Source organism: Capricornis sumatraensis, chromosome 13 (genome assembly GCF_032405125.1).
Source record: "Capricornis sumatraensis isolate serow.1 chromosome 13, serow.2, whole genome shotgun sequence".
NCBI classification, from domain to species: Eukaryota; Metazoa; Chordata; class Mammalia; order Artiodactyla; family Bovidae; genus Capricornis; species Capricornis sumatraensis.
In genome coordinates, this window is record NC_091081.1 from 71999454 (window position 1) to 72024267 (window position 24814).

Sequence of the window (24814 nt, forward strand, 5' to 3'; positions counted from 1 at the left end):
TGACAATGTCTGTGTGGACATCTGTGGTTGAGGGGAGGGGTGCTGCTGGCATCTAGTGGTAGAGGACAGGGGTGCTGCTAAACATCCACGGTGCACAGGACATAATAAGCTGTCTGATTAAAATGGAAATGGTACTGAGATAAGAAAACCCTAAAGTGTAAGTGAACGGTATTAGTTACCTTACTTTAAGGCATTCCAAAGTTCACGTCAACTTAGTGCGTGCTAGCTGCAATAATGATTTTTTTTTTCTTCTTGAAAATAACAAGACCATGTCGAACAAAGGAATTTAAAAACATTATCTCTAAATGATAGCCCTAGAATAACCTATTATTAAATAAGTTTAAATACGTTTTTCATTGTTTCATTAATCATAGGTAACCATTCATTAATAAATATTTTTTCTTTTCCTCTTCTTAAAGATATCCTATATTTGAAAATCCCTACCCTTTGAGTATACATGAATCCCCTGTTACATGTTGCGAATATTTCGCTGATTGTCCTGTGGACCTTATTCCTGCACTTTATTCTGTTGGAGCTAGACAGAAACGTCAAGGCTACAGCAAAAAGGTAATGAGCATTAATTTTACTCATTACTTTACCTTTCAGTATTTTATACTCTCACCTTGACGTGGTTGATAATGATACCTTTTCTAGAGAAATTAGTCATTTTTGGAAATGAAATGTGTTGTTTACTGTTGTCATAAATATATTATGAAGATACATGCTATGCTTGGAAATGGCTTTATACAATAATCTTTTCTTATAGGAATGGCCCATTAATGGAGGTAATTGGGGCTTGGGTGCTCAAAGCTACTCAGAAATAATTATTACAGGGTAAGTAAAAGTCTCATTTCTCCTTAAAAAAATCATTAATAACTAAATATGATTAGGACTACATAAATATTAATTAGTTGGGCAGGTAGTGCTTTTCTTTATACAGTAACATCATAAGTAATAAGTTATTGTATAGAACCTATAAATTTATCCTAAATTTTACCGTTTTCCTCATTTTGGTAACTGTGTTCAAGTAATAATATATTTAACTTCAAAGAGAAAAATAGTGTAAATTTTTTATTCAGCACATTCTTAATTCATTTGCTTTTCACAGGCACGCTGATGGGTCGATTAAGTTCTGGGATGCTTCTGCGAGTAAGTATTCTAAATATTATTTGTTACATGCTATACAAGTATTGCTTTTATATAATTTGTTTTGTAATAATTGCATAGCTAAAATTTAATTTGAAATTTAGAGGCTGTAAAGTTAATGCTTGATTTATCAAGTATTTGAGTAGAATTTATAATAGATGAAGATATTTGAAGGATGTTAATTAGTAAATCAAGAATAAGTCTCAGCAGAAATACTCAAATCCTTTCTTCAGTATTTTTTCAAACCTTCTCTTCCTAACTCAGAGATAAGAGAAGTGAGACTATGTTTCAAATCAACATAAATCTGTTCAATAATTTTAGTGTCTGATTCTATACTTATATCATGAAAGTTTATGCTATGTGAATTATATACAGTGGTTACTTTAGCAAAAAGGAAAGAATGCTTTCAATGAGTAATGTACAAACACTACTAATTACAAAATTAGAATCTAGTTAACTCAGGGTATATTATGTTTCATCATGAAGTGTGTTAGATAATAGTGGTACCTTTCAGAGAGAAAATAATTCTGTAAAGCAAAGTATGTGCTTTATTATTTATATTTATGCTTTTCTTTTTTATAAAGTCTTTTTGTTACTCATTTTTTTCAGATAATCTAAATTCATCGTGATGGTGATTTTTTCTTTTAATGAATACAATGAGTGTACCTTCTTTGGTCAATGAAGTATAATGAATACATTATATAAAAGAATGAGAGAAATATAGACATAGGAATAAAAATATGATTCAAAAAACAGGCTGTTTTTTTGATGTGGTATGACTGATTAAATATTCCCTTTTATTCTTTTGTACTAAGATATTTTATCCCTTTTTTTTTTTAGTAACTCTACAAGTATTATATAAACTAAAGACATCTAAAGTATTTGAAAAGTCAAGAAATAAAGATGAGAAGCCAAACACAGACATTGTAGATGAGGATCCGTATGCCATTCAGATCATCTCCTGGTGTCCCGAAAGTAGAATGCTGTGCATAGCTGGAGTTTCAGCTCATGTCATCATTTATAGATTCAGCAAACAAGAAGTGATTACAGAAGTCATTCCGGTAGTAGTCTCTTAATTATTTTCAGTGTCAAATGTCTGACATTTAAGTTTTCAAATCCCTTAGAAGACTATCTGTAGTCATTTTTAAAATACCTCAGTGGTATTTAATTTACAGTGATTTACAGTGCATTTATCTTTTGTGAAGAAAAGGCATACTTTTACTTATATCTTTTTACTGAACATTTATTTAAATCTTTAAATGCATTCTGTTTCATTTAAGGAAAGCTAATATAAGTATGAGCCTAATCTAATTTAGTATTAACAGGAGTGCCATAAATCCTAAAATCATAATGTATATGTGTGAACGTACTTGCACACAGCACACAATCATTTTTAAAAAGCTGAGTCAGAAACATTTTTTTCTTTGTGAAATCTTTACCTTTAGTAACCTCACTAAATTTTTCCTTTAAAAATGTTCTTTCCGCTGTAGTGTATATGTGTGTTTGTATAAACTAACAAAATGAACAGTAATTGTTGGGAGAGGGTAAACTGTCTTATTTTACAACAGATGCTTGAAGTTCGATTGTTGTATGAGATAAGTGATGTGGAAACCCCAGAGGGTGAACAGGCACCACCTTTGCCAACACCGGTTGGGAGTGCCAATCCACAGCCCATCCCTCCTCAGTCTCATCCTTCTACCAGTAGCAGTTCATCTGATGGGCTTCGGGACAATGTCCCTTGTTTGAAGTAAGTTAAAGAGAAATACAGATGGTTTGAACTTACCTTTTAATTTAGGTAAATTATAAGCATTAGTAAAGTTAAGTAATGTTTTCCTGTGACAGAGTAAAATGACATAACCACTTCTCTTTCTGCATTTCACTGTGGTTAATCCAGCTCACTTTTCTGTGGCACGAAGAGGAATATGATTGCATTCCGTGATTTTATCCTTAAAGTAATACGACTTGATCTCTAAACCTACTGATAGACCAGCATGGATTTTTCCTCTGTATCTAGCTCATTCTTCTCAATCCATCATCATTTTTTAGTCTGGGTTTATGTGTGGATCAAATGTACACGTTGACTGCTTTCTGCCACTCTGAAAATTCTGTTTTTTCAGCCTTTAGAGATATAGTTGTTTGGTAATCATTTTCTTTTTCTGAATCTTCTTTAATATCACAGCATTGTTATGTAAATGCATTTATTGTAGAAATCCATATTTAATGCATTTTGCTTTTCTATAGGAGTAAATTGGACAAAATTTATTTTTACTTTTATATTATTGAGTGGTTAAAATTTTTAAAGCATCAGTTCAGATCAGTCGCTCAGTCATGTCCAACTCTGTGACCGCATGGACTGTAGCACGCCAGACTTTCCTGTCCATCACCAGCTCCTGGAGCTTACTCAAAGTCGTGTCCATTGAGTTGGTGATAACATCCAACCATCTCATCCTCTGTCGTCCCCTTCTCCCGCCTTCAGTCTTTCCCAGCATCAGGGTCTTTTCCAATGAGTCAGTTCTTTACATCAGGTGGCAAAGTATTGAAGCTTCAGCTTCTGCATCAGTCTTTCCAGTGCATATTCAGGACTGATTTCCTTTAGAATTGACTGGTTGGATCTCCTTGCAGTCCAAGGGACTCTCAAGAGTCTTCTCCAACACCACAGTTCAAAAACATCAATTCTTCGGTGTTCAGCTTTCTTTATAGTCCAACTCTCACACCCATACATGACTACTGGAAAAACCATAGCTTTGACTAGACGGATCTTTGTTGGCAAAGTAATGTCTCTGCTTTTTAATATGCTGTCTAGGTTGGTCACTTTTAAAGTATATGAGCCTTAAAAATGGCATAGAAAGAAAACAGAGAGTTAAAATCACTGAATGATTTCATGAAGACTATGATTAAAAGTATTATATTTACAGAGAAGTCAACTAGGGTGTAAAGAGAAGTCAATTAGGATCATGACTGAAAGTGTGTGGAAAATGTCAGAGATTGAATACAAAAGTTGGGGGCATAAGGCAGACTGTAGTAGATTCAAGATAGGGAGGGTAGTCAGAAAAACAGTTCCATTTGTTAAAAGAACCAGGCTTTATACTCTGACTTTAGGTCTACTAGAACCATTATTGAATGGTTTAATAGTTGCTGAGGAGAATGTCTGCATAATCAAAAATGCATTCAACCAGAGATAAAGCAGATTTTTTAATATCACAATCACTCATGATACAGAACTATAGAAAAGTACAGCTTTTTTAATCTTCTTTATATGCTTACGTAAATTTGAGATTGTGTTCTATAACAGGGATGACTTTGCTCCTCAGAACGCTTGGCAATGTCTGGAGACAATATTTGTCACAACAGGAAGGAGTGCTACTGACATCTAGTGTGAAAAGTGAAAGTCGCTCAGTCATGTCCGACTCTTTGCAACCCCATGGCCTGTACAGTCCATGGAATTCTCCAGGCCAAAATACTAGAGTGGGTAGCCTTTCCCTTCTCCAGGGGATCTTCCCAACCCAAGAATCGAACCAGGAGCTCCTGCATTGCAGGTGGATTCTTGACCAGCTGAGCTACCAGGGAAGCCTGGACATAGAGACCAGGGTTGATGCAGAACATCCTGCGGTGCACAGGACAATGCCACACAACAGATTTAGCCAGCTCAGGATGCCAGCAGTGCCGAGGATGAAAACTGACCTGACCTTAGAATATAAGCATTGAGGTTAAGCAGCTGCTTTCTTAGGAAGGTCTTAGGTTTCTTCCCTCTTTCTCTCCCCCTTCCCCTCACTCTCTCCCTGCCCTCCCTACCTCCTCCCCTTTCCTTTCTATCCCATGTGTATACTTCCTTTCTGCTGCCATCTGGCATATGTTTAGATAGAATGAAACTTGGCAATAACATTATTCTACAGCTTTCCCTTTTGTTATTTACTCTGTAGTACTTTAAACTTAAATTTGTGAAATTTACATTAATGTCACTTCTTCTAATTTTCATGTATATTTCTGTTTTTTGTTTAATTTTTATAAGCATACAAAGTATTTTGTCTTTGAGGTTTGTTTTGGTAACAAGTTCAAGATTTTTGTCTAAAATCCACATATTTACTAGTGACTTCTAAATCACAGGCAATCTGAATTATATATATATATATATATATAATTTTTTTTTTACCATTTTAATAGTTTTCAGGTAAATGTAGTTAATGTTAACTGCACATCGTTTTAGTCCACAATCTCAAAAACCAATTTTAAAAGTCAAGATATAGCTAAATTGATGTGAAAATAACTAATACTTAGATTTTGTTTGTTTTTTTGTACAAATTATTTTTGTACTTAGTTTGGTTTTTTTTTCTTTTCCCCATTGAAGTATAGTTGATTTTTACAATGTTATATTTCTGCTCTACAGCAAAATGATTCAGTTATATATACTTTTTTAAATATTCTTTTCCAATATTCTTTATCATAGTATATTGAACATCGTTCCCTGTGCTATACAGTAGGACCTTGTTGTTTATTCATTCTGTATATAATAGCTTACATCCTCTAACCCCAGCCTCACATTCCATCCCTCCCTGTACATAATTGTCTTTTGAAGAAACTTTTTAAAAGTAACTGTTTGATTTTGTTTTCAAGTATTTTAAATGTGCTTTTTTCAGGGTATTAGTCAAATCAGACAAATTGTTTTGAAACTGCCAGGCCTCTAAACATTATTTTTAAATTTAAAATACATTTGTACAAATTATGGAGCTTTTCATAAAAATAAGTTCTACCCTTTGTCTTTAAAAAGTAAACAAATTAATATATTAAAAACATTAAAATGATAACTTGCATATAACCATTATAAACATTAAACGTAATGCCCACTCAGCCCTCATTTTGTATTTTTAAAATCTAACATATGTCATCATTTCTTGATTTGATTTCTAATTTTTTACTAGTTGAGGCTTTTTCAACATGTTTGACTATTTAAAGTTATTTTTGCCTAAGAATGTTTTTGTTTCATACTAAGTAAAATAAGGATTCCATGACTTCTGTGTGTCTTCATCACTTATATCTAAAATGTGCCCAAATATACCTATCTGAAATTATCCCTGAATGCCTGTTCCTGCTCTTGAAAATCTGAGTGTGAGTATATAAGTGTGAAAGTCACTCAGTCGTGTCCAACTCTTTTCGACCCCATGGACTATATAATATAAGTCCATGGATATCTCCAGGTCAGAACTCTGGAGTGGGTAGCCATTCTCTTCTCCAGAGTATCTTCCCAACCCAGGGATTGAACCCAGGTCTCCAGCATTGCAGGCAGACTTTTTACCAACTGAACCACGAGGGCAGCCCTGAGAATCTAAGGTGCACATAAGTATGCCAGAGGGAGAGTGGATACTTCCTTGAAGCTTATTTAATTCATACAGAGAGAAAATAGCACACTCAGACTCTGCAGGCTATGCTTGTATCAACAGAGGCTGTCTCTGGTGAAGATGAAATGCTACTCAGTGTTTATTTTTGTCTTTTGAGGTGGATGGCTGTAGCCGATCAGTGGGTGTTTCCCGGAGGAAAATTAGAACTTCTGCTTCAGCCAGTGTGTAGTTCTGAGTATATTAACTTGCAGACCTTGCACAGGCAGTTGTGACTGCAACTCAGTTCATTTTAAGAGTACTCTTGGTGATTCACATTTACTCCGAAACTTTGAAAACATCGTGACCCTTTTCTTACCTGGACTGAGTCTAGCAAATATGACAGCAAAAGGTCTGGTGTTGTGGTATTCTTCATGGAAGTACCAACTAAATGACCAAAGGGTTCTCTGAGTTTAGTGTCAGGAGGTTAAACATAGAATAGACTTCCAGCTGTCCTTCTTTATACATTTACTCCAAGGCAGAAGCCTCAAGAATCATTAGAATACCCAGGCTTTGTGTATGTTTTACAAGAACAGTTACTGGAGAGTCTGCAATCAAAATGTCCCCACCTTAAAGTAAAAGTAGATTTTTTTAATAGTAAAAGTAGTCACACAGATAGCTCATATTTTATAAAAATTTTATCTTCCAAATTCACTTGAAGTTTACAAGTAATAAAGGTATTAGCTTAGTAACTTTATTCCTTAGAAGTCTCACATTTATAGACAAACCCCTCCTTCCCTCCCTCTAACATGCTTATAACAAGTTTAACCAATATAAGTTTTGTGGGAACTCACTCAATATAAGTGAGTATAACTGTTTTGCTGAATAGTTCACTTGAAGACCCCTACCATCCTGTCAAAGTTACCACATCTTCTAAGACTGGCTCTTCATCTTGACATCTTTTTCTTTTTCAAAACTTAGAATCACTGTCTTCTTTTTCTCCCCTCCTCCGCCTCTAATCAGTCTGCAGCTCATTTATTCATTCAATAAATATTGAATACCTCATCTGCTGGAGTATTAAAAGTAACTGCAAGGTATCTACCTTAATGGAGTTTATGAACCTTTTTGAGACTTAGTTCATGGGTTTCAAATCTGTCTTATTATTTTGCATCACATGAATCACAGGAAGTTCCTCATGAGTCTTCTTATTCTACGTCATCTTGTGAAGTTCTACAGTTAATCTTCCCAAAATATTTCTCCTAAACCCTTCGCTGTCTTTTAATTCTTTAATAATGAAATTGTATGCCTTTTGCATAATTTGGCCATTGAAAAAATTCTCTCATAGGCACTCACAGTATCCTTATACCTTGATTAAGTAAAATATTCCCACTTTCAAACAGGAAGACGTTAAGTGGCAGAACCAAGACTCACACTCTAGCACTTCAGAGCCCTGAGTTCTTTCTACCAACATCAGACCTTTGCAACCAGACCTCACAGACCTCCAAAGTCTGGCCCTGGCCTATCTCGCTAAAGTGACTTTTTTTTTAAATTCTTACTATTACTACATATACCTTCTACTTGTGACCAAACATATACACTTGTTAATCTTTGTTTATGGCTTTCCTACTTCTTTATCTTGTTAGTATATTTTTTTGCAAAGGCAATTTTTTGACACTATCCAGCAGTTTTGGTGGAGAAGGCAATGGCAACTGACTCCAGTACTCTTGCCTGGCCAATCCCATGGAAAGAGGAGCCTGGTAGGCTACAGTCCATGGGGTCGCAAAGAGTTGTACACGAATGAGTGACTTCCCTTTCACTTTTCACTTTCATGCATTGGAGAAGGAAATGGCAACCCCCTCCAATGTTCTTGCCTGGAGAATCCCAGGGACGGGGGAGCCTGCTGGGCTGTCTTCTATGGGGTCACACAGAGTTGGACACGACTGAAGTGACTTAGCAGCAGCAGCAGTTTTGGGGGGAAGAGTCTATGCTATCAAGGGGCTTCCCTGATAGCTCAGTTGATAAAGAATCCTCCTGCAATGCAGGAGACCCCGGTTCGATTCCTGGGTCGGGAAGATCTGCTGGAGAAGGGAAAGGCTACCCACTCCAGTATTCTTGGGCTTCCCTTGTGGCTCAGCTGGTAAGAATTTGCCTGCAATGCAGGAGACCTGGGTTCGATCCCTGGATTGGGAGGATTTCCTGGAGAAGGGAAAGTCTACCCACTCCAGTGTTCTGGCCTGGAGAATTCCATGGACTGTATAGTCCATGGGGTCACAAAGAGTCGGACACAACTGAGCGAATTTCACTTCACTTGACTTTTGTGCTGTCAAAAATACTACCAACTCAAAGTCAAAATAGACTTTTTAGTAGTAAAAGTGGTTATGCAAACAAAAATAAATTGCTCACATTTTTTATACATTTTCCCTAATCCCTTATGTTTTAGGCCAGTTTTCATCTACTTATACTCCACCTTTATCAAAGTTTAAGTCTACTCTTCTGTCTTGGGTTTTTTCTGCAACTTGATTTTTTTTCCTCTTAAGACCTAGAGTGCAGCTTCTCATTGTTCTTCCCTCCGTCCTTCCCTGGTCTTCTGTCATTCCTCTCTACCCACTTCCTCCTTCTCCCCTTTCACTTCTCCCTCCCTCCTCAATTTATATGTGGAACTTAACTATGATTTGTTGCATCTCCGACTAGATTAAATGATTCTAGAGGACAGGATTCTGATTTTTGCATTTTATATCATATACTTTACATATCATATATAAAGTTATTTTTGTATAGTTATTGGTGGATGACTTTATAATTACATAGGCTAATAAGATAATTGAAGATGTGTTAAAAGGCAACACGTTTTCCTTTCTTTCAGAGTTAAAAGTTCTCCACTTAAACAGTCTCCAGGTTATCAGACAGAATTAGTTATACAGTTGGTGTGGGTGAGTGGAGAACCACCACAACAAATAACCAGTCTGGCAGTTAATTCTTCCTATGGATTGTAAGTATATTTATGTATTTCTGTGTGTCTTCATTGTATTCCATGCATTTTTATATTTTTAAAAACAGATTGGGTGATCATTATTATATCACTTAAAATGTTGTATAAGCTTCAATGTCAGAACAAATCCAGTGTTTATTTGGAACATACTTCTGTTCTGAATGTTCCAAATAAACACTGAATTTGATCTGACTTTGAAGCTTATACAACATGTAAAGAACATACTTCTGTTCTGAATGGCTTCTCTGGTGGCTCAGATGGTAAAGCGTCTGCCTGCAATGTGGGAGACCCGGGTTCAATCCCTGAGCTGGGAAGATCCCCTGGAGAAGGAAATGGCAACCCACTCCAGTACTCTTGCCTGGAAAATTCCATGGACTGAGGAGCCTGGTAGACTACAGTCCATGGGGTCACAAAGAGTCGGACACGACTGAGTGACTTCAATTTCACTTTCACTTTCACTTTCTGTTCTGAATAATTTACTCTAGATGTGCTTATTACTACTTCCTTATCTAAAGTTAAATATCTCACGGATCAATGAATCTGTCCTCCCCTTGATGTACTCTGAGAAATAATTTCCTTATTAATATTTGGTATAATAAAGGTCTAACATCAACCCAAAAGACTATGTTCTAAATTGATTCTGTAAATGTTGAACCAAAGCTGCATAATTTATTCTTTCTCCTTCCATAGTTAACTTGTAAAAACTGTAAAGACATAGTAATAGCTTAGTAAAGTATTCATCTGTACTTCAGGTGTGTTTTTATTTATCAATTCATGCCTTCACGTGTATGGTGTTCATAGTACATAGTTTTTATTATAATAGGATAGAGTCATAAAGTATTTACTTTTGTTTTAAAAATCAACACTGTCAGGCTTCCTGGTGGCTCAGTGGTATAGAGTCCACCTGCCAATGCAGGAGACACAGGTTCAGTCCCTAGTCCGGGAAGATCCCACCTCCCAAAGTAACTTATGCCCACACACCACGACTACTGAGCCTATGCTCTAGAACCGGGAGCCTCGGCTGCTGAGCCATGGACCTCAGCTACCGAAGCCTGCATGCCCTAGAGCCTATGCTCTGCAACAGGAGAAGCCGTTGCAATGAGAAGCCCACGCACTGTAACTAGACAGTAATCCCCGCTCACCTCAACTAGATCAAAGACCATGCCACAACAAAGACCCAGTGTAAGCAAAAATAAATCAATCAATAAAATTATTTTTTAAAAAAAATCAACATTGTGATAAAAGAGAAACCACATGCCAACTGTTTGGTCCAGAGCTGTTTATCTTGCGTAGGTCACGGTCTCCTTCCTTGATTCTAGCCCTAGGAACTCATTCCTCTTCCTTCTTCCTTCTAATAGCTACTACCACCTACCCTATTTCTTGCATTTGTACACGTAACTAAGACTGGCTACAGTCTGAAATAGTCTTCTCTAATGTCTTTTATTTGCTGTCCCACAATGTGAAAGTACAGATGTTTCTTTTTTTTTTAATATTTTGCTATACACAACCATAAGAGAAACAAACCAGAAATAAGAAGCAATAGAATGTTTCAGAGGAAGTTGCAAATCAGTTGCTCACAGTCCTGACTGGGTTCACAGCTATATTTTGTTTAGGCTTTTTTGTGTATTTTCAAAATTTGAACTAGTTGCCAAGACTTTTTAATGTGAAAATCCACAGTTAGAGCTCTAATTGAAAAGTTCGATTATCTAGCCCATGTCTCATTCCTGGTCGGCCATAGTTAGCAGGAGCTGAGGTGAAGCTTCCCCTGTTTAGATGAGTTGTTCCCTCTTCAGGTCCCTACAGTCCTTAGTTGGCGTGTTTTACTTACTTCTGTAGCCCCTCTATGTATGTTCGTTTTCGACACCTGGCTTACGGGATCTTAAATGAATAAAGTTCCTTCATTGATAGTCGTTTTTATTCATAGTTTGTTTGTACTTCCCGACTCACGATTGAGAAAGTATTTGGAATACTCCAAAGGGAGGCCTCCGAGATTTATGCTTTCTATGTTTTACCCTTGACTGTAGAAATTACCAAAACTTTTCCAAATGTATAATGTCCTATTCCCCAGTAGAAACAAATGTCTTCCCCTGAGGAATTCAAAATAGTCAGAAAAATGGATGTTACATTGTTTAGTGTGGGGGTTTATGTCTTTGGTTAAATTTCAACTCCTACATCAGATTTTTTATGTTGATTTGTACGCATTGATACAGAAGATCTGCACAGCTCCATCAGAAGGCATATGTAACCTGTATTTGCATGTCTGTAATAGTGTTTTGTTTCAAAAGGAGTTTTCTTAAAGACCCATCATGCTTTTTTAGCCCTGTAGACTACATTTTCTTCCAACTATTTAATTATGCTAAAATGTTTGTTCTTTTCCTATTCCTAGGGTAGTTTTTGGCAATTGTAATGGCATTGCGATGGTTGACTACCTCCAGAAAGCAGTACTCCTCAACCTGGGCACTATTGAATTGTATGGCTCCAATGATCCTTATCGGAGAGAACCCCGATCTCCTCGTAAATCTCGACAACCTTCAGGAGGTAAAAAGAAAGAAATCCTGAGCTTTAGGATTTCCATAAATGCCAAGTTACTTCTGTGAATATAAGTACTTCTGTTAGGTAAATAGCTTATCTGATTGTGTCTGTTTGTATAAACTGTCAAAAAAAATAGTGAAAGGTATCAACCTCCTTTTTTGTTTTCTATTGTTATTAGTTTATGCATTTGTTTTTAATATTCTAAGATTTTATTTAACATTGGGAAGGAACCACAGTTTCGGACTTCTTTAGCTAAATTACTATGACAGGAAAATTTATCATTACAGAACAAAAGTTAATTTTATAGTTCTGTCCCTTTTACTGTTTAATAGTGTGAGACCAGCAGTTTATTGTTTTGAGTATCAAAGGAATAATTTCCCACATGAAAAAAAAAATGTAGATGCAAAAGTGAATTTGAACTCTGTGAGATACAGCATTCTCAGACAGATTCAGTGCAAGCCCAGATCCATTAAGAATTCTCTCTATAGCATTCTTTTGTGTTTGCTAGATACTTAATCTTATTTTAAATGTTTCAATACTAATGCCTCATGGAACACATATATAGTTAGCTGTTTATACCAGTACTCCTCACCTTTTTTTTTTTTCCCCAAACCTCATGGCAGACACAGAAAATGACATTGGATCTCTGGCATGTAGACATATGTTAATGGGGCCTCCAGTGGTGGTGACTGATCTCTGAGCTCCAGACTCCCTAGGACCTGCCCAGGGGGACCAGGGATTCAAGAGAACTCCATCTGTGGCAGATGTAACCTAACCTGTTTGCAAAATGCCACTGGGAAGCCCTGATCTACATCTCCTAACTCTAGACTCTCTGAATTAAAATTCTTTCTGACATTCATTTCTCAGTTGCTTTCAAAACATTTTTTGACGATACTAAATACCTCTCATAATTCACGACAGAAGAAAAGAAAAAGGTGATGGATTGTAGATCTTACTGTCACTTTGGCAATAGTTGAATATTTTTTTCTGTTTTTGTCTATGTGATCATTTTGTCATGTGTTATCTTCAGAAATTGTTGTCCCAACCATACCATTCTAGTATCTTTGTCTCCTTTTTTTTTCTTTTGCTTTTCGTTGCTTCACTGAGGCATGCTGATTGTGACTTCTTGCATGTGCGGCGTTTCTAGCTTATATTCTGAATCTGTGAAAAAACTCCGTTCTTCTTTTTTAAGTAAGTTATTCATTCCACATCAGTAAAGTCATGACAGTGTATTTTGTCTGTAAAACTATTTTTTTCTCATTTATTTTTTAAAAAGCTTATTAAAGCATTGTATATCTAAAATAATATACTCATTATTTAAATTCATCTCATAATATATAAATGAAAACAGCTACTGAAATATTTGTGTTCCAATCCAGTTTCTTTATAAAGCAAAGAAATTAATAATTAATTAATAATTAATTAACAATAATTAATAGTGTCAGAAAGTTAAACATTGTCTTGATAGAAAAGGAGTGGTAAAAATTTCATTACTCACAAAATTAATTTCTTTTCTTGTTAGTACTCATCATAACTTACATAAAATTACTAGAAATTAAATACCTAAATTCATCCAAGGTTAAAGACCAATTCCACCATGTGATTTTAATTTTTTTTCTTGCATTCCATTGCATCCTATTTTATTCTTTAATAAGCATTATCATATTATTCATATTATATGCTTCAGTTTGTATTGAAGAGTTACACATTTAGGTATAAATGTGTAAGCAAGAGAACTTAAGCAGGAGAACTACTTAAATTTTTATCAGTTTAAGATGTTATTGTTATGCTCACTTGAACAATATTAAGGAGAAAGAAAAAGTTAAAAATTAAGAGAAAATTATTTTAAGACATACTTTAACATTTCAAGAATATTTGTGTCTTGCTTCTAAAATATATTTATATTTAAAATAAAATAAAATATAGAATAACTGTTAATAAAATTCTTTGATTACATTGATGCAAAAAAGATTTTTTGCTAAAGTGTATGTTTTAGCATATGTTCTTGAAGTGAAGCCCAAATACCATGAAACTGTTCTGTCTTTTATAATAGATCAGTATGAATGGAGAAACTTTTTTTTGCTACTACTTGGTGCTAGTAGGTTTTCATAAAGAATATGATGGCACTCATGAAATTATTTTGTGAGATAAAACATTGTCATTTAAGTGTTTTGTAGTTGTCTTAAAATACAGTTGAACTATTGAGTAAAATATCTACAGTATTTTCATAATAAAAATTATGAAACTGTCACAGGGTACAAGTAGTGGTGAAGTATTTCAGCTGCATATATGTATCTGCTGATTATCGTAATTCTGTTCGGTTGTTGAGCAGAAAGTTCAATTGGGTTTTTCTGTATCAGCTTACCAGGTAGTGCAGTGGTAAAGAATCCGCCTGCCAATGCAGGAGGCAAAAAGACGTGGGTTCCGTTCCTGGGTCGGGAAGATCCCCTGGAGTAGGAAATGGCAACCTACTCCAATGTCTTTGCCTGGAAAATTACATGGACAGAGAAGCCTGGCGGGGTACAGTCCATTCATGTCTCAAAGAGTCAGACACCCCCCAACACACACACATACCATCTTATGGAAAAGCCCAAACAAACTTTTCAGCCAGCACAGTATTAAAACAGACCAAATTCTCTACCCTCATGTAGCTCACATTATACTGGAAAAGACAGAGTTTGAAAAGATAAGTGGTATATAGTAAGTTACATAGTAGTGCCAAAGGAAAAAGTAATTAAATGAGGGGGGATTTGAAATAGTGACAAGGGTGTTACATTCTAAATAGAGCATCTTGAGCAAAGATTTAAAGGAGACAGCTGTTCTTCATGAGGGTGTCTGTAGAGAGAACATTTCAAGTTGAGAATAGCAAGTATAGTGCCTCAGAAGCAGTGTAACTAGTGAGTTCAAGGTTACAGTGAAGGATCAGTGTGGCTGATGAGAGAGTCAGGGAGATGGTGAAGTAGGTAGGAGAGGAAATAAAGTCAGAGAGGCAATGGGATACCCATAGTCACATAATGAATACCACAGTCACGTACCATAGGATCATATACATCAACCAGTCTTCTTGGACTTGACTTTAGCTTTTACCCTGAGTCAGATGGAAAGCATGGAAGGGATTTTTAGCTTATTCCAGAATTTAATAACTAAATTATTCCTATCACACTTGAATTTAGCTTCCTAAATGATTCCTCCTAGGCTGTTTTAAGAAGGAAAATTAACATCTCTTACTACATTTTTATAGAGTTTAGTTGTCATTCAGTCGCTCTTTGTGGATGTCATTCATCCAACTCTTTGTGACCCCATGGCTCTTCTGTCCTCCACTGTCTCCCAGAGTTTGCTCAAACAGTTGACAAAATGCCAAAGACTCAAAATTTCAAAATTGATTATTTTTATTCAGTACCAGGCTCATTGTAATACTGGAACATATTATCACTATTTATTTACTTAGTTGAGGAATATGAGATCACATGGTGTTTGTCGTTCTCTGCCTGATTTACTTCACTTAGCATAAGGTCCTCAAGGTCCATCCACATTGTCACAAATGGCAAAATTTCATTCATTTTTATGGCTGAATAATATTCCATTGTTTATTTATAACTCTTTTTCATCTATGCATCTACCAATAGACACTTGAATTGTTTCCATATATCTCTACTGTTTAAAGACCTGCCATCTTAAGGCTTTATCAAAGAAAAGTTTATTTATATATGTAGATATTATGTCAGAGATTAATACATGCATACCTATAATTAATCTATCATCTTAGAAAGACTAGTTTTTCTGTTTTCTAGAATCATTAGTTTGATGAAAGTTAAAAAGAAAAAAAAAACCTGTCATTCAAAAGCTCCCTATTCAGTGAAGACAGTAAGACACAGTTCAAAATAGAAGACACTCCTTATAAACTCAATTCAGTATTCCTGTGTGCTAAGTTGCTTCAGACATGTCTGATTCTTTGTGACCCTATGGACTGTAGCCCACCAGGCTCCTCCATCTGTGGAATTCTCCAGGCAAGAGTACTGGAGTGGGTTGCCATGCCCTCCTCCAGGGGAGCTTCCCGAGCTAGGGATTGAACATGTGCCCTTATGTCTCCCATGTTGTCAGGCGGGTTCCTTGCCACTAGCACCACCTGGGAAGCCCAGTCCAGTACTCAGCATTCTCTAGATGTTTCTGTAAGAGCTCTCTCAGGGACTGTAAAGATTGTGACGTTATGTCTTTTACCAGAGGAGTAGAAAGGCAGATACTGGTCATAATGTGCACATATGTTGATTTCACACCTGATAACTTCTGAGGCCTAGACATGCAGCTTTTGCCCATTGCCCAGCTATCCCAAGCTCCCTGGCTATGAGTGTCCTAGATGGCATCTTCCAGTAGAAGGCTGTTTGATCTACATTGGAAATCTGTTGACTGGTATAGCCACCTTCATTAATTATCTTACTAGATTTCCTGGATAACTTGCTGCTTCACTTTGTATTTCTGTATTGTGGAGATGGCTTCTGTTCTTAATGCTTATGAACCAGCCTCTTCCAGCTTCAGAGTTTTCTGCAGCTTCCATACCTCTCTCAGTCTTCATAAAATTAAAGAGAGTTAGGGCCTTGCTCTGGATTGGGTTTTGGGTTAAAGGGATGTTGTGACTGATGGAATCTTCTATCCAGACCACTGAAGCTTTCTGCCTATCAGAGTAAGGCCATTTCACTTGATCATTCATGTGTTGATTGGAGTAACACTTTGAACTTCCTTCAAGAACTTTTCCTTTACTGTCACAACTTGGATAACTGTTTGGCTTGAGGCCTAGGTTCTAGCCTTTCTGAGTTTTTGACATGCCTTCCTCACCAAGCTTAATTATTTCTGGTTTTGGATTTAAAGAGAACGGAGAGTGACTGACTGACTCATCCTTTCACCTGAACCCTTAGAGGCCATTGTAGGGTTATTAACTGATGTACTCTCAATTTTGTGTCTCAGGGAATAGGGAAGCCTGAGGAGAGAGAGAGAGAAAGATGGGAAGGGCAGGTCAATAGAGCAGTCAGAACACAGATGTTTCTTAGCTAAGTTTGCTATCTTATGTGAGTGTGGTGTGTGGTGCCCCAAAACAATTAAAAATAGTAACATTAAAGATCGTGATCACAGATCATCATAGAAAATGTAATATTTCAAACTGTTTTGTTATTGTTATGAGAATTAACCAAGATATGACATAGAAACATGAAGTGACAAATACTGTTAAAAAAAATGGTGTCTGTAGGCCATCTCCATGCAGGGTGCCCACAACCTTCCATTTGTTTTTCAAAAAAAGCAATTTCAGAAAAATGCAATAAAACACGGTATGATTGTATTTTAAATGTTGCATATTTGGTGGTACAAAATATTTTCTTAATTATTTGTCAGTAATATTTAAGGAAGTATATTTGAAATATACTTAGCAGAAACAACTTTGAGACATGAGTTGGGAGTCCCTATAATGTAAAAAAACAAATCACCAAAAAAGTCACCAAATTAATTTTTCCCTCAAGAGAAATTTAATAAGCAGTATATCATATGCCCTCAAATTGCTGACTTTGAACAAAATCCTATGTTATGTCTAATGTCCTTGAAGAACAGCAGATTGAAAATTGTTACTGATTTAACTGGTGACTTCTGTATTAGTTTTAATATCAGAATGCTGCTATATTCCTATCTCAAAGCTATTTATTGAACATAGTATCAATGTCGGCATAGTCTGATAACCTGCTTAGTTTTTAAAAATGGACTGTCATTAGAAATGTACTGTAAATAGGAGGTACAACTGCACTTACATAAACTTGTGTGTGGTATGACTTGGTCTGGGTTTTGTTTTTCAGCAGGTTTGTGCGACATTAGTGAAGGGGCAGTCGTCCCAGAAGATCGCTGCAAATCTCCAACTTCCGGTAATTTGCTTTTTATTTTATTAGTAGTTGTAGTGCTACAAAAAATAAAATGTGCAAAATTTTTATAGATAAACATTTAAAATACACCTACATGGAGCTTTTGTGTTACCTATTTATTCTTAAAATTATAACTATATTCTTTGCGTTCTAATTAAGTTAAAAGAAATGCATTAGATAAAAATCTACAAGTGTTACCTGTTGAAAGTAATGCAGGAGTTTATTTCACTTTCTAATATTTATACTTTTGGGGAGAAAATAGATCTTATTTCTTACCATTGGATCAGAGGTGTAGTTATCTGCAGTCTTGTCTTTGCTCTTGGTAGTCCTGGAGTCAGCTGGTAAAATAGTGCTCTAATCCTTGAATAATGTCTATTTAAATGTTATGAGAGATTTTGTTATGAGAGATTTTTAACACTTATTGTCTAATGGTGACTGTGGACAGTTAGAATAATTGTAGACTAATTATATTTGGTTTTGATTTAATCAAAGTAATATATAATTTTATAGCTATATTAAAGCATTTGTCCTTTGTTATCCATATATTGGCCTTATGTAACCTATGTATATGTTACTATTTCAGAGGAACATTGCTTTTAATTCTCCCTAATTAAAATTAAGAGGATCCTGAATTTATTGTTTTGGTTTTTTTTAGTGGATTGAAAATTTGCTAAAATGTAATAGTTTAACTTCATAATTTTAATAAATGTGTTTGAAGGCTGGGACTTTTCATCAGCTTTCTCGTGGAAAGACTGTTCTTAGCTTAAAGTAACACTGTTCATGGACAGATTTTGATCCTCCATACGTAGTTCTGCTATATCATAAATTATTAAAGAATAAGAAAAACTAAAGTGCATTTTACTTCCTCATATTTCAGTTGACCATTTTATTAGCTGTAGGACCATAAAAGCTTATGTGAGGTTTTCTTTTTAAAATTGCATTTTCCTGATATTGCTCAAGCTAATCGTTTCTTCTCTTAAAATATATACACCTTCTGGTTTTCTTATTAAAGTTTCACATTTAAGTTCAGTCATAACACTAATAAAACACATGCAACTATAATATATAATATTAGGGCTGAACATTGGTAGCATAACACTGAACAAATAATGTGGAGCAGTATGTACTTCCCATCTCACAGCATGAAAGCTATTTCTCAATATAATTTTGAATTATAATATCTCTCTTAATTATTGCTGTTTTTCCTCCAACTATATACAGTACTATTCCGATCCTCTCCCCTTACCTCAAAGCCATGTGAATGCAGTTATCAGTATGTTAAGTCTATAAACCAAACTGGAAAACATGGACATGTGATATATTGTCTTTTATTATATTAAATGACCATCAAATGTGTTTTAACAAGATTCAGCCAAAGTACATTAATACTCCTTTTAATCCTAAGGCATACTTTCAGTAGGTGTGTATAAATAACAATTTGAAATAACCCAACAAGAGGTAATTGTAGATAAACATGATCAGTTCAGTCTGTTCAGTCGCTTAGTCATGTCCGAGTGTTTGCGACCTCATGAACAGCAGCATGCCAGACCTCCCTGTTCATCACCAACTCCCAGAGTTCACCCAAACTCATGTCCATCGAGTAGGTGATGCCATCCTGCCATCTCATCCTCTCTCGTCCCCTTCTCCTCCTGCCCCCAATCCCTCCCAGCATCAGGGAGGGTCTTTTCCAATGAGTCAGCTCTTCACATGAGGTGGCCAAAGTATTGGAGTTTCAGCTTCAGCATATGTCCTTCCAGTGAACACCCAGGACTGATCTCCTTTAGGATGGACTGGTTGGATCTCCTTGCAGTCCAAGGGACTCTCAAGAGTCTTCACCACCACAGTTCAAAAGCATCAATTCTTCGATGCTCAGCTTTCTTCACAGTCCAAATCTCACATCCATACGTGACCACTGGAAAAACCATAACCTTGAATAAACGGACCTTTGTTGTCAAAGTAATGTCTCTGCTTTTGAATATGCTATATAGGTTGATTATAACTTTCCTTCCAAGGAGTAAGTGTCTTTTAATTTCATGGCTGCAGTCACCATCTGCAGTGAATTTGGAGCCCCCAAAATAAAGTCTGACACTGTTTACACTGTTTCCCCATCTATTTCCCATGAAGTGATGGGACCAGATGCCATGATCTTAGTTTTCTGAATGTTGAACTTTAAGCCAACTTTTTCACTCTCCTCTTTCACTTTCATCAAGAGGCTTTTTAGTTCCTCTTCACTTTCTGCCATAAGGGTGGTGTCATCTGCATATCTGAGGTTACTGATATTTCTCCCGGCAATCTTGATTCCAACTTGTGCTTCTTCCAGGCCAGCGTTTCTCATGATGTATCTGCATGTAAGTTAAATAAGCAGGGTGACAATATACAGACTTAATGTACTCCTTTTCCTATTTGAAACCAGTCTGTTGTTCCATGTCCAGTTCTAACTGTTGCTTCCTGACCTGCATACAGATTTCTCAAGAGGCAGGTCAGGTGGTCTGGTATTCCCCTCTTTCAGAATTTTCCACAGTTTATTGTGATCCACACAAAGGCTTTGACATAGTCACTAAAGCAGAAATAGATGTTTTTCTGGAACTCTCTTGCTTTTTCCATGATCCAGCGGATGTTGGCAATTTTATCTTTTGTTCCTCTGCCTTTTCTAAAACCAGCTTGAACATCAGGAAGTTCACGGTTCATGTATTGCTGAAGCCTGGCTTGGAGAATTTTGAGCATTACTTTACTAGCGTGTGAGATGAGTGCAATTGTGCAGTTCAGTTCAGTCCCTCAGTTGTGTCCAACTCTTTGCGACCCCATGAATTGTAGCACGCCAGGCCTCCCTGTCCATCACCAACTCCCGGAGTTCACCCAAACTCACGTCCATCGAGTTGGTGATGCCATCCAACCATCTCATCCTCTGGCGTCCCCTTCTCCTCCTGCCCCCAATCCCTCCCAGCATCAGAGTCTTTTCCAGTGAGTCAGCTCTTCACATGAGGTGGCCAAATATTGGAGTTTCAGCTTTAGCATCAGTCCTTCCAAAGTACACCCAGGACTGATCTCCTTTAGGATGGACTGGTTGGATCTCCTTGCAGTCCAAGGGACTCTCAAGAGTCTTCTCCAACACTGCAGTTCAGAAGCATAAATTCTTCGATGCTCAACTTTCTTCACAGTCCAACTCTCACATCCATACTTGATCACTGGAAAAAGCATAGCCTTGGCTAGACGGACCTTTATTGGCAAAGTAATGTCTCTGCTTTTGAATATGCTATCTAGGTTGGTCATAACTTTCCTTCCAGGGAGTAAGCATCTTTTAATTTCATGGCTGCAGTCACCATCTGCAGTGATTTTGGAGCCCAAAAAAATAAAGCCTGACACTGTTTCCACTGTTTCCCCATCTATTTCCCATGAAGTGATGGGACCAGATGCCATGATCTTAGTTTAGTTTGAGCATTCTTTGGCATTGCCTTTCTTTGAGATTGAAATGAAAACTGACCTTTTCCAGTCCTGTGGCCACTGCTGAGTTTTCCAAACTTGCTGGCATATTGAGTGCAGCTCTTTCACAGCATCATCTTTCAGGATTTGAAAGAGCTCAACTGGAATTCCATCACCTCCACTAGCTTTGTTCGTAGTGATGCTTTCTACGACCCACTTGACTTCATATTCCAGGATGTCTGGCTTTAGTTGAGTGATCGTACCATCATGATTATCTTGGTCATGAAGATCTTTTTTGTACAGTTCTTCTGTGTATTCTTGCCACCTCTTCTTAATATCTTCTGCTTCTGTTAGGTCCAGACCATTTCTGTCCTTTATCGAGCCCATCTTTGCATGAAATGTTCCCTTGGTATCTCTAATTTTCTTGAAGAGATCTCTAGTCCTTCCTGTTCTGTTGTTTTCCTCTATTTCTTTGCACTGATCGCTGAGGAAGGCTTTCTTACTCTCTCCTTGCTATTATTTGGAACTCTGCATTCAGATGCTTATATCTTTCCTTTTCTCCTTTGCTTTTCGCCTCTCTTCTTTTCACAGCTGTTTGTAAGGCCCCCTCACCCAGCCATTTTGCTTTTTTGCATTTCTTTTCCATGGGGATGGTCTTACTCCCTGTTTCCTGTACAATGTCAGGAACCTCCGTCCATAGTTCATCAGGTACTCTATCAGATCTAGTCCCTTAAATCGATTTCTCACTTCCACTGTGTAATCATAAGGGATTTAATTTAGGTCATACTGAATGATCTAGTGGTTTTCCCTACTTTCTTCAGTTTCAGTCTGAATTTGGCAATAAGAAGTTCATGATCTGAGCCACAGTCAGCTCCCAGTCTTGTTTTTGCTGACTGTATAGAGCTTCTCCACCTTTGGCTGCAAATAATATAATCAGTCTGATTTTGGCATTGACCATCTGGTGATGTCCATGTGTAGAGTATTTTCTTGTGTTGTTGGAAGAGAGAAATATGTAAGTATACTTCAATATAAGTAAATATAAAAAGTGCGTAGTGGTAAAAATTCCAGATTCTCTCTTTTGTACCAGAGCAACTCAAACATCATTCAGCATTTTCAAATATACTGTGCTCTTTGGTTCAGAGGAAAAGAGGATATAGTTGTAACATGCAGAAATTTATGACACTAGGCATTTTTCAGGTGTTTGAAATGCAAAGTAAAAATTGTGACCTCAGAAATTATTGATAAATCACAGATTCTCATCTTTAGACACAAACTTTTATTTAGTTTAGTCCCTGATTATGCTCTTAAGAGTTTTTGAAGACTCGTATCCATTCATGCATACCAGGAAAGACCACTTTTACAAAACAAACCAAACTAGTAGGCAATAATTGTACCTAAAACATGTTTTATATACCAGGAGATAGTTAGTCATGCATGAATACTATCATAGAAATAACTATCATAGAAATGAGAATAAACCTCTGGAAATAGTTATTAGAAAACAATGTTTGTATTTATGAAAGAAGAAGAAATGCATAAAAAGTGAGTTGGCGGTTCAACTGAATCATAAATACTAAGAAGAGTACCTCTGTTATAGAAATGAAAGGACATCATCTGCCCTTTATCACAACCAATATGTTCACTTGAAATAATACATATAAGAGAGGAGAAACTTTTTGAAAAGCATTTAAATCCCATAACCAAAATTTGTGATCTGAATAATTTAGCCAACTAATATCAAATCTCTATTCAAAACACATCCTGAGAAAATCCAAATTACAAGTATCATTTTCCCTTTCCGTTTATTTTTAAATAAACCAACAATAACTCTGAAATAGAAAATTCTTGCCATCCTGAATTGACATAGAAAATTATTTCTGCCATCTCTGTTTGATCTTTATTTCAGAGAACTCAGATTGCTTCACTGAGCACTTTAGTAATGTTGGGATATTTTTAGTACTGTATCCAAAATTTATGTGTATGTGTGTATATGTATGTATTTGTATATGTACATTTCAAATTGAAGAAAACACAAGGCCACATATCATGAGATGGTGACCTCAGGAGTTTCCATGTACCCTAGAGAAAAAAAAATTTTTAAGCTATATGTATTTTCTGTGCTTGTTTAATCATAGTAATTTGTAAAATATATTCAAGTAGGAAATGCTAAAAACATTTTTGGAACTTTTTCATAAGCTATCATGGAAGTTTTGACAACTAGTAGTAGGCATTTTCAGTTAGGGGAAAAAAGATCTTCTTTTACTTATGTTTATGGCTTATGTTGCCTACTTTTATGTTGGAGTTACTGAACATTTTTATAATTTTATATTCATGTTTAATATGCTATCTTGCTATTCTGATATAAAATATATAGAATAAAATAAGTATTACTTTTTGTACATTCATGTGGTTATATAGTGTCAGAAATGAATAGTATTTTAAATTATATATAATATCTTCTCATAACTATTATCTTCTTTAATGAATTATATTTATATGAGAAAGGAGGGTACTTATTTATATTCTTGAAAATGTTGCTGAGCTCAGTGTTTCCTGTGTGATATTTTTGGATATAGCATTTATGAGGCTCTCTAAATGCTATTTAGCAAATATAAAGTAGTTTTAGAAGAGTAATTTTTATGAGACTATTTTAGAAGTAATTGGCTCATGCCAATGTTGACAGGTTTTACTTGTTCTGAGAAGAGACTTCAAGGATATTTTCCACCTGGCCAAAAAAAGAAAGTATGATTTTGTGGGGAAAGGTCAAATTTTGACCTTGTTTATTAAGGCTCAGTACTTTCATTGGGATAAAAAAGAAATCAGCACAGAAAAACCGATTTACGTCCAGTTATATTCTAGACATTTACTTCTAGCAGAAAAGCTTTATTCATTCAGCAAATGTTTACCTAGAGATTCCTACATGCTAAGAACTCCACTGAGTCCTGAAGGGATAAAATGATCAATCAGATAAGGGTCCCAGCTTCTCATTTCAGTTCAGTGGGAAAGGTCAAGTGTGTGTAAACTCAAAATATAAGATGTTAAGTGATTAACATCATAAGAAAAATAACAAGTAAACTTTTACAGGAATTCAAAGGAGGGGAAGTGATTTATAAGCTGGAGAAATTTTGAAAATTTTAATGTCTATCATTTGAAATGTGTTATAAAGAATAGATAGTTTGTAGAATTTCCTTTATAAAAAAGATTTGTTAGAAGTTAAAGAAATACAATGAAAATTTAGAAACATCTTTTTAAGAAAAAAGGACAAAATCTCAATTATAAAAATATTAGATAAGCTTATTGAAAGTCACAGTTGAAATAAAATATCTTATACCTCATTAAAATAAATATTCGAACATACCTAAAATTGTAAGTATTATCCTCAGTATTTTAAAGACCTGTATGATAATAGTACAATTTATATAAAATTTTAAAGTTTGTATCTAGAAAGCTAACTCTAAAATTAGCCTTATCAGGATAGTACTTGTACAGGATTCTATGTGCCACTAGATAAACCTTATTCA

The 24814-nt window shown here is 35.8% G+C and overlaps 1 protein-coding gene across 3 annotated transcripts in view; it reads left to right on the forward strand.

The window, feature by feature from the left end:
• STXBP5 (syntaxin binding protein 5) overlaps positions 1–24814 on the forward strand; it is a 163752-nt gene that overhangs the window by 104993 nt on the left and 33945 nt on the right. For all 3 annotated transcript variants that reach the window (XM_068984863.1, XM_068984864.1, XM_068984865.1), the window contains exons 12-19: positions 420–567; positions 767–834; positions 1109–1149; positions 1987–2207; positions 2715–2893; positions 9319–9444; positions 11831–11982; positions 17811–17876. In XM_068984863.1, coding sequence (XP_068840964.1) covers positions 420–567; positions 767–834; positions 1109–1149; positions 1987–2207; positions 2715–2893; positions 9319–9444; positions 11831–11982; positions 17811–17876 — 1001 coding nt within the window. The remainder of the gene's footprint in view (positions 1–419; positions 568–766; positions 835–1108; positions 1150–1986; positions 2208–2714; positions 2894–9318; positions 9445–11830; positions 11983–17810; positions 17877–24814) is intronic.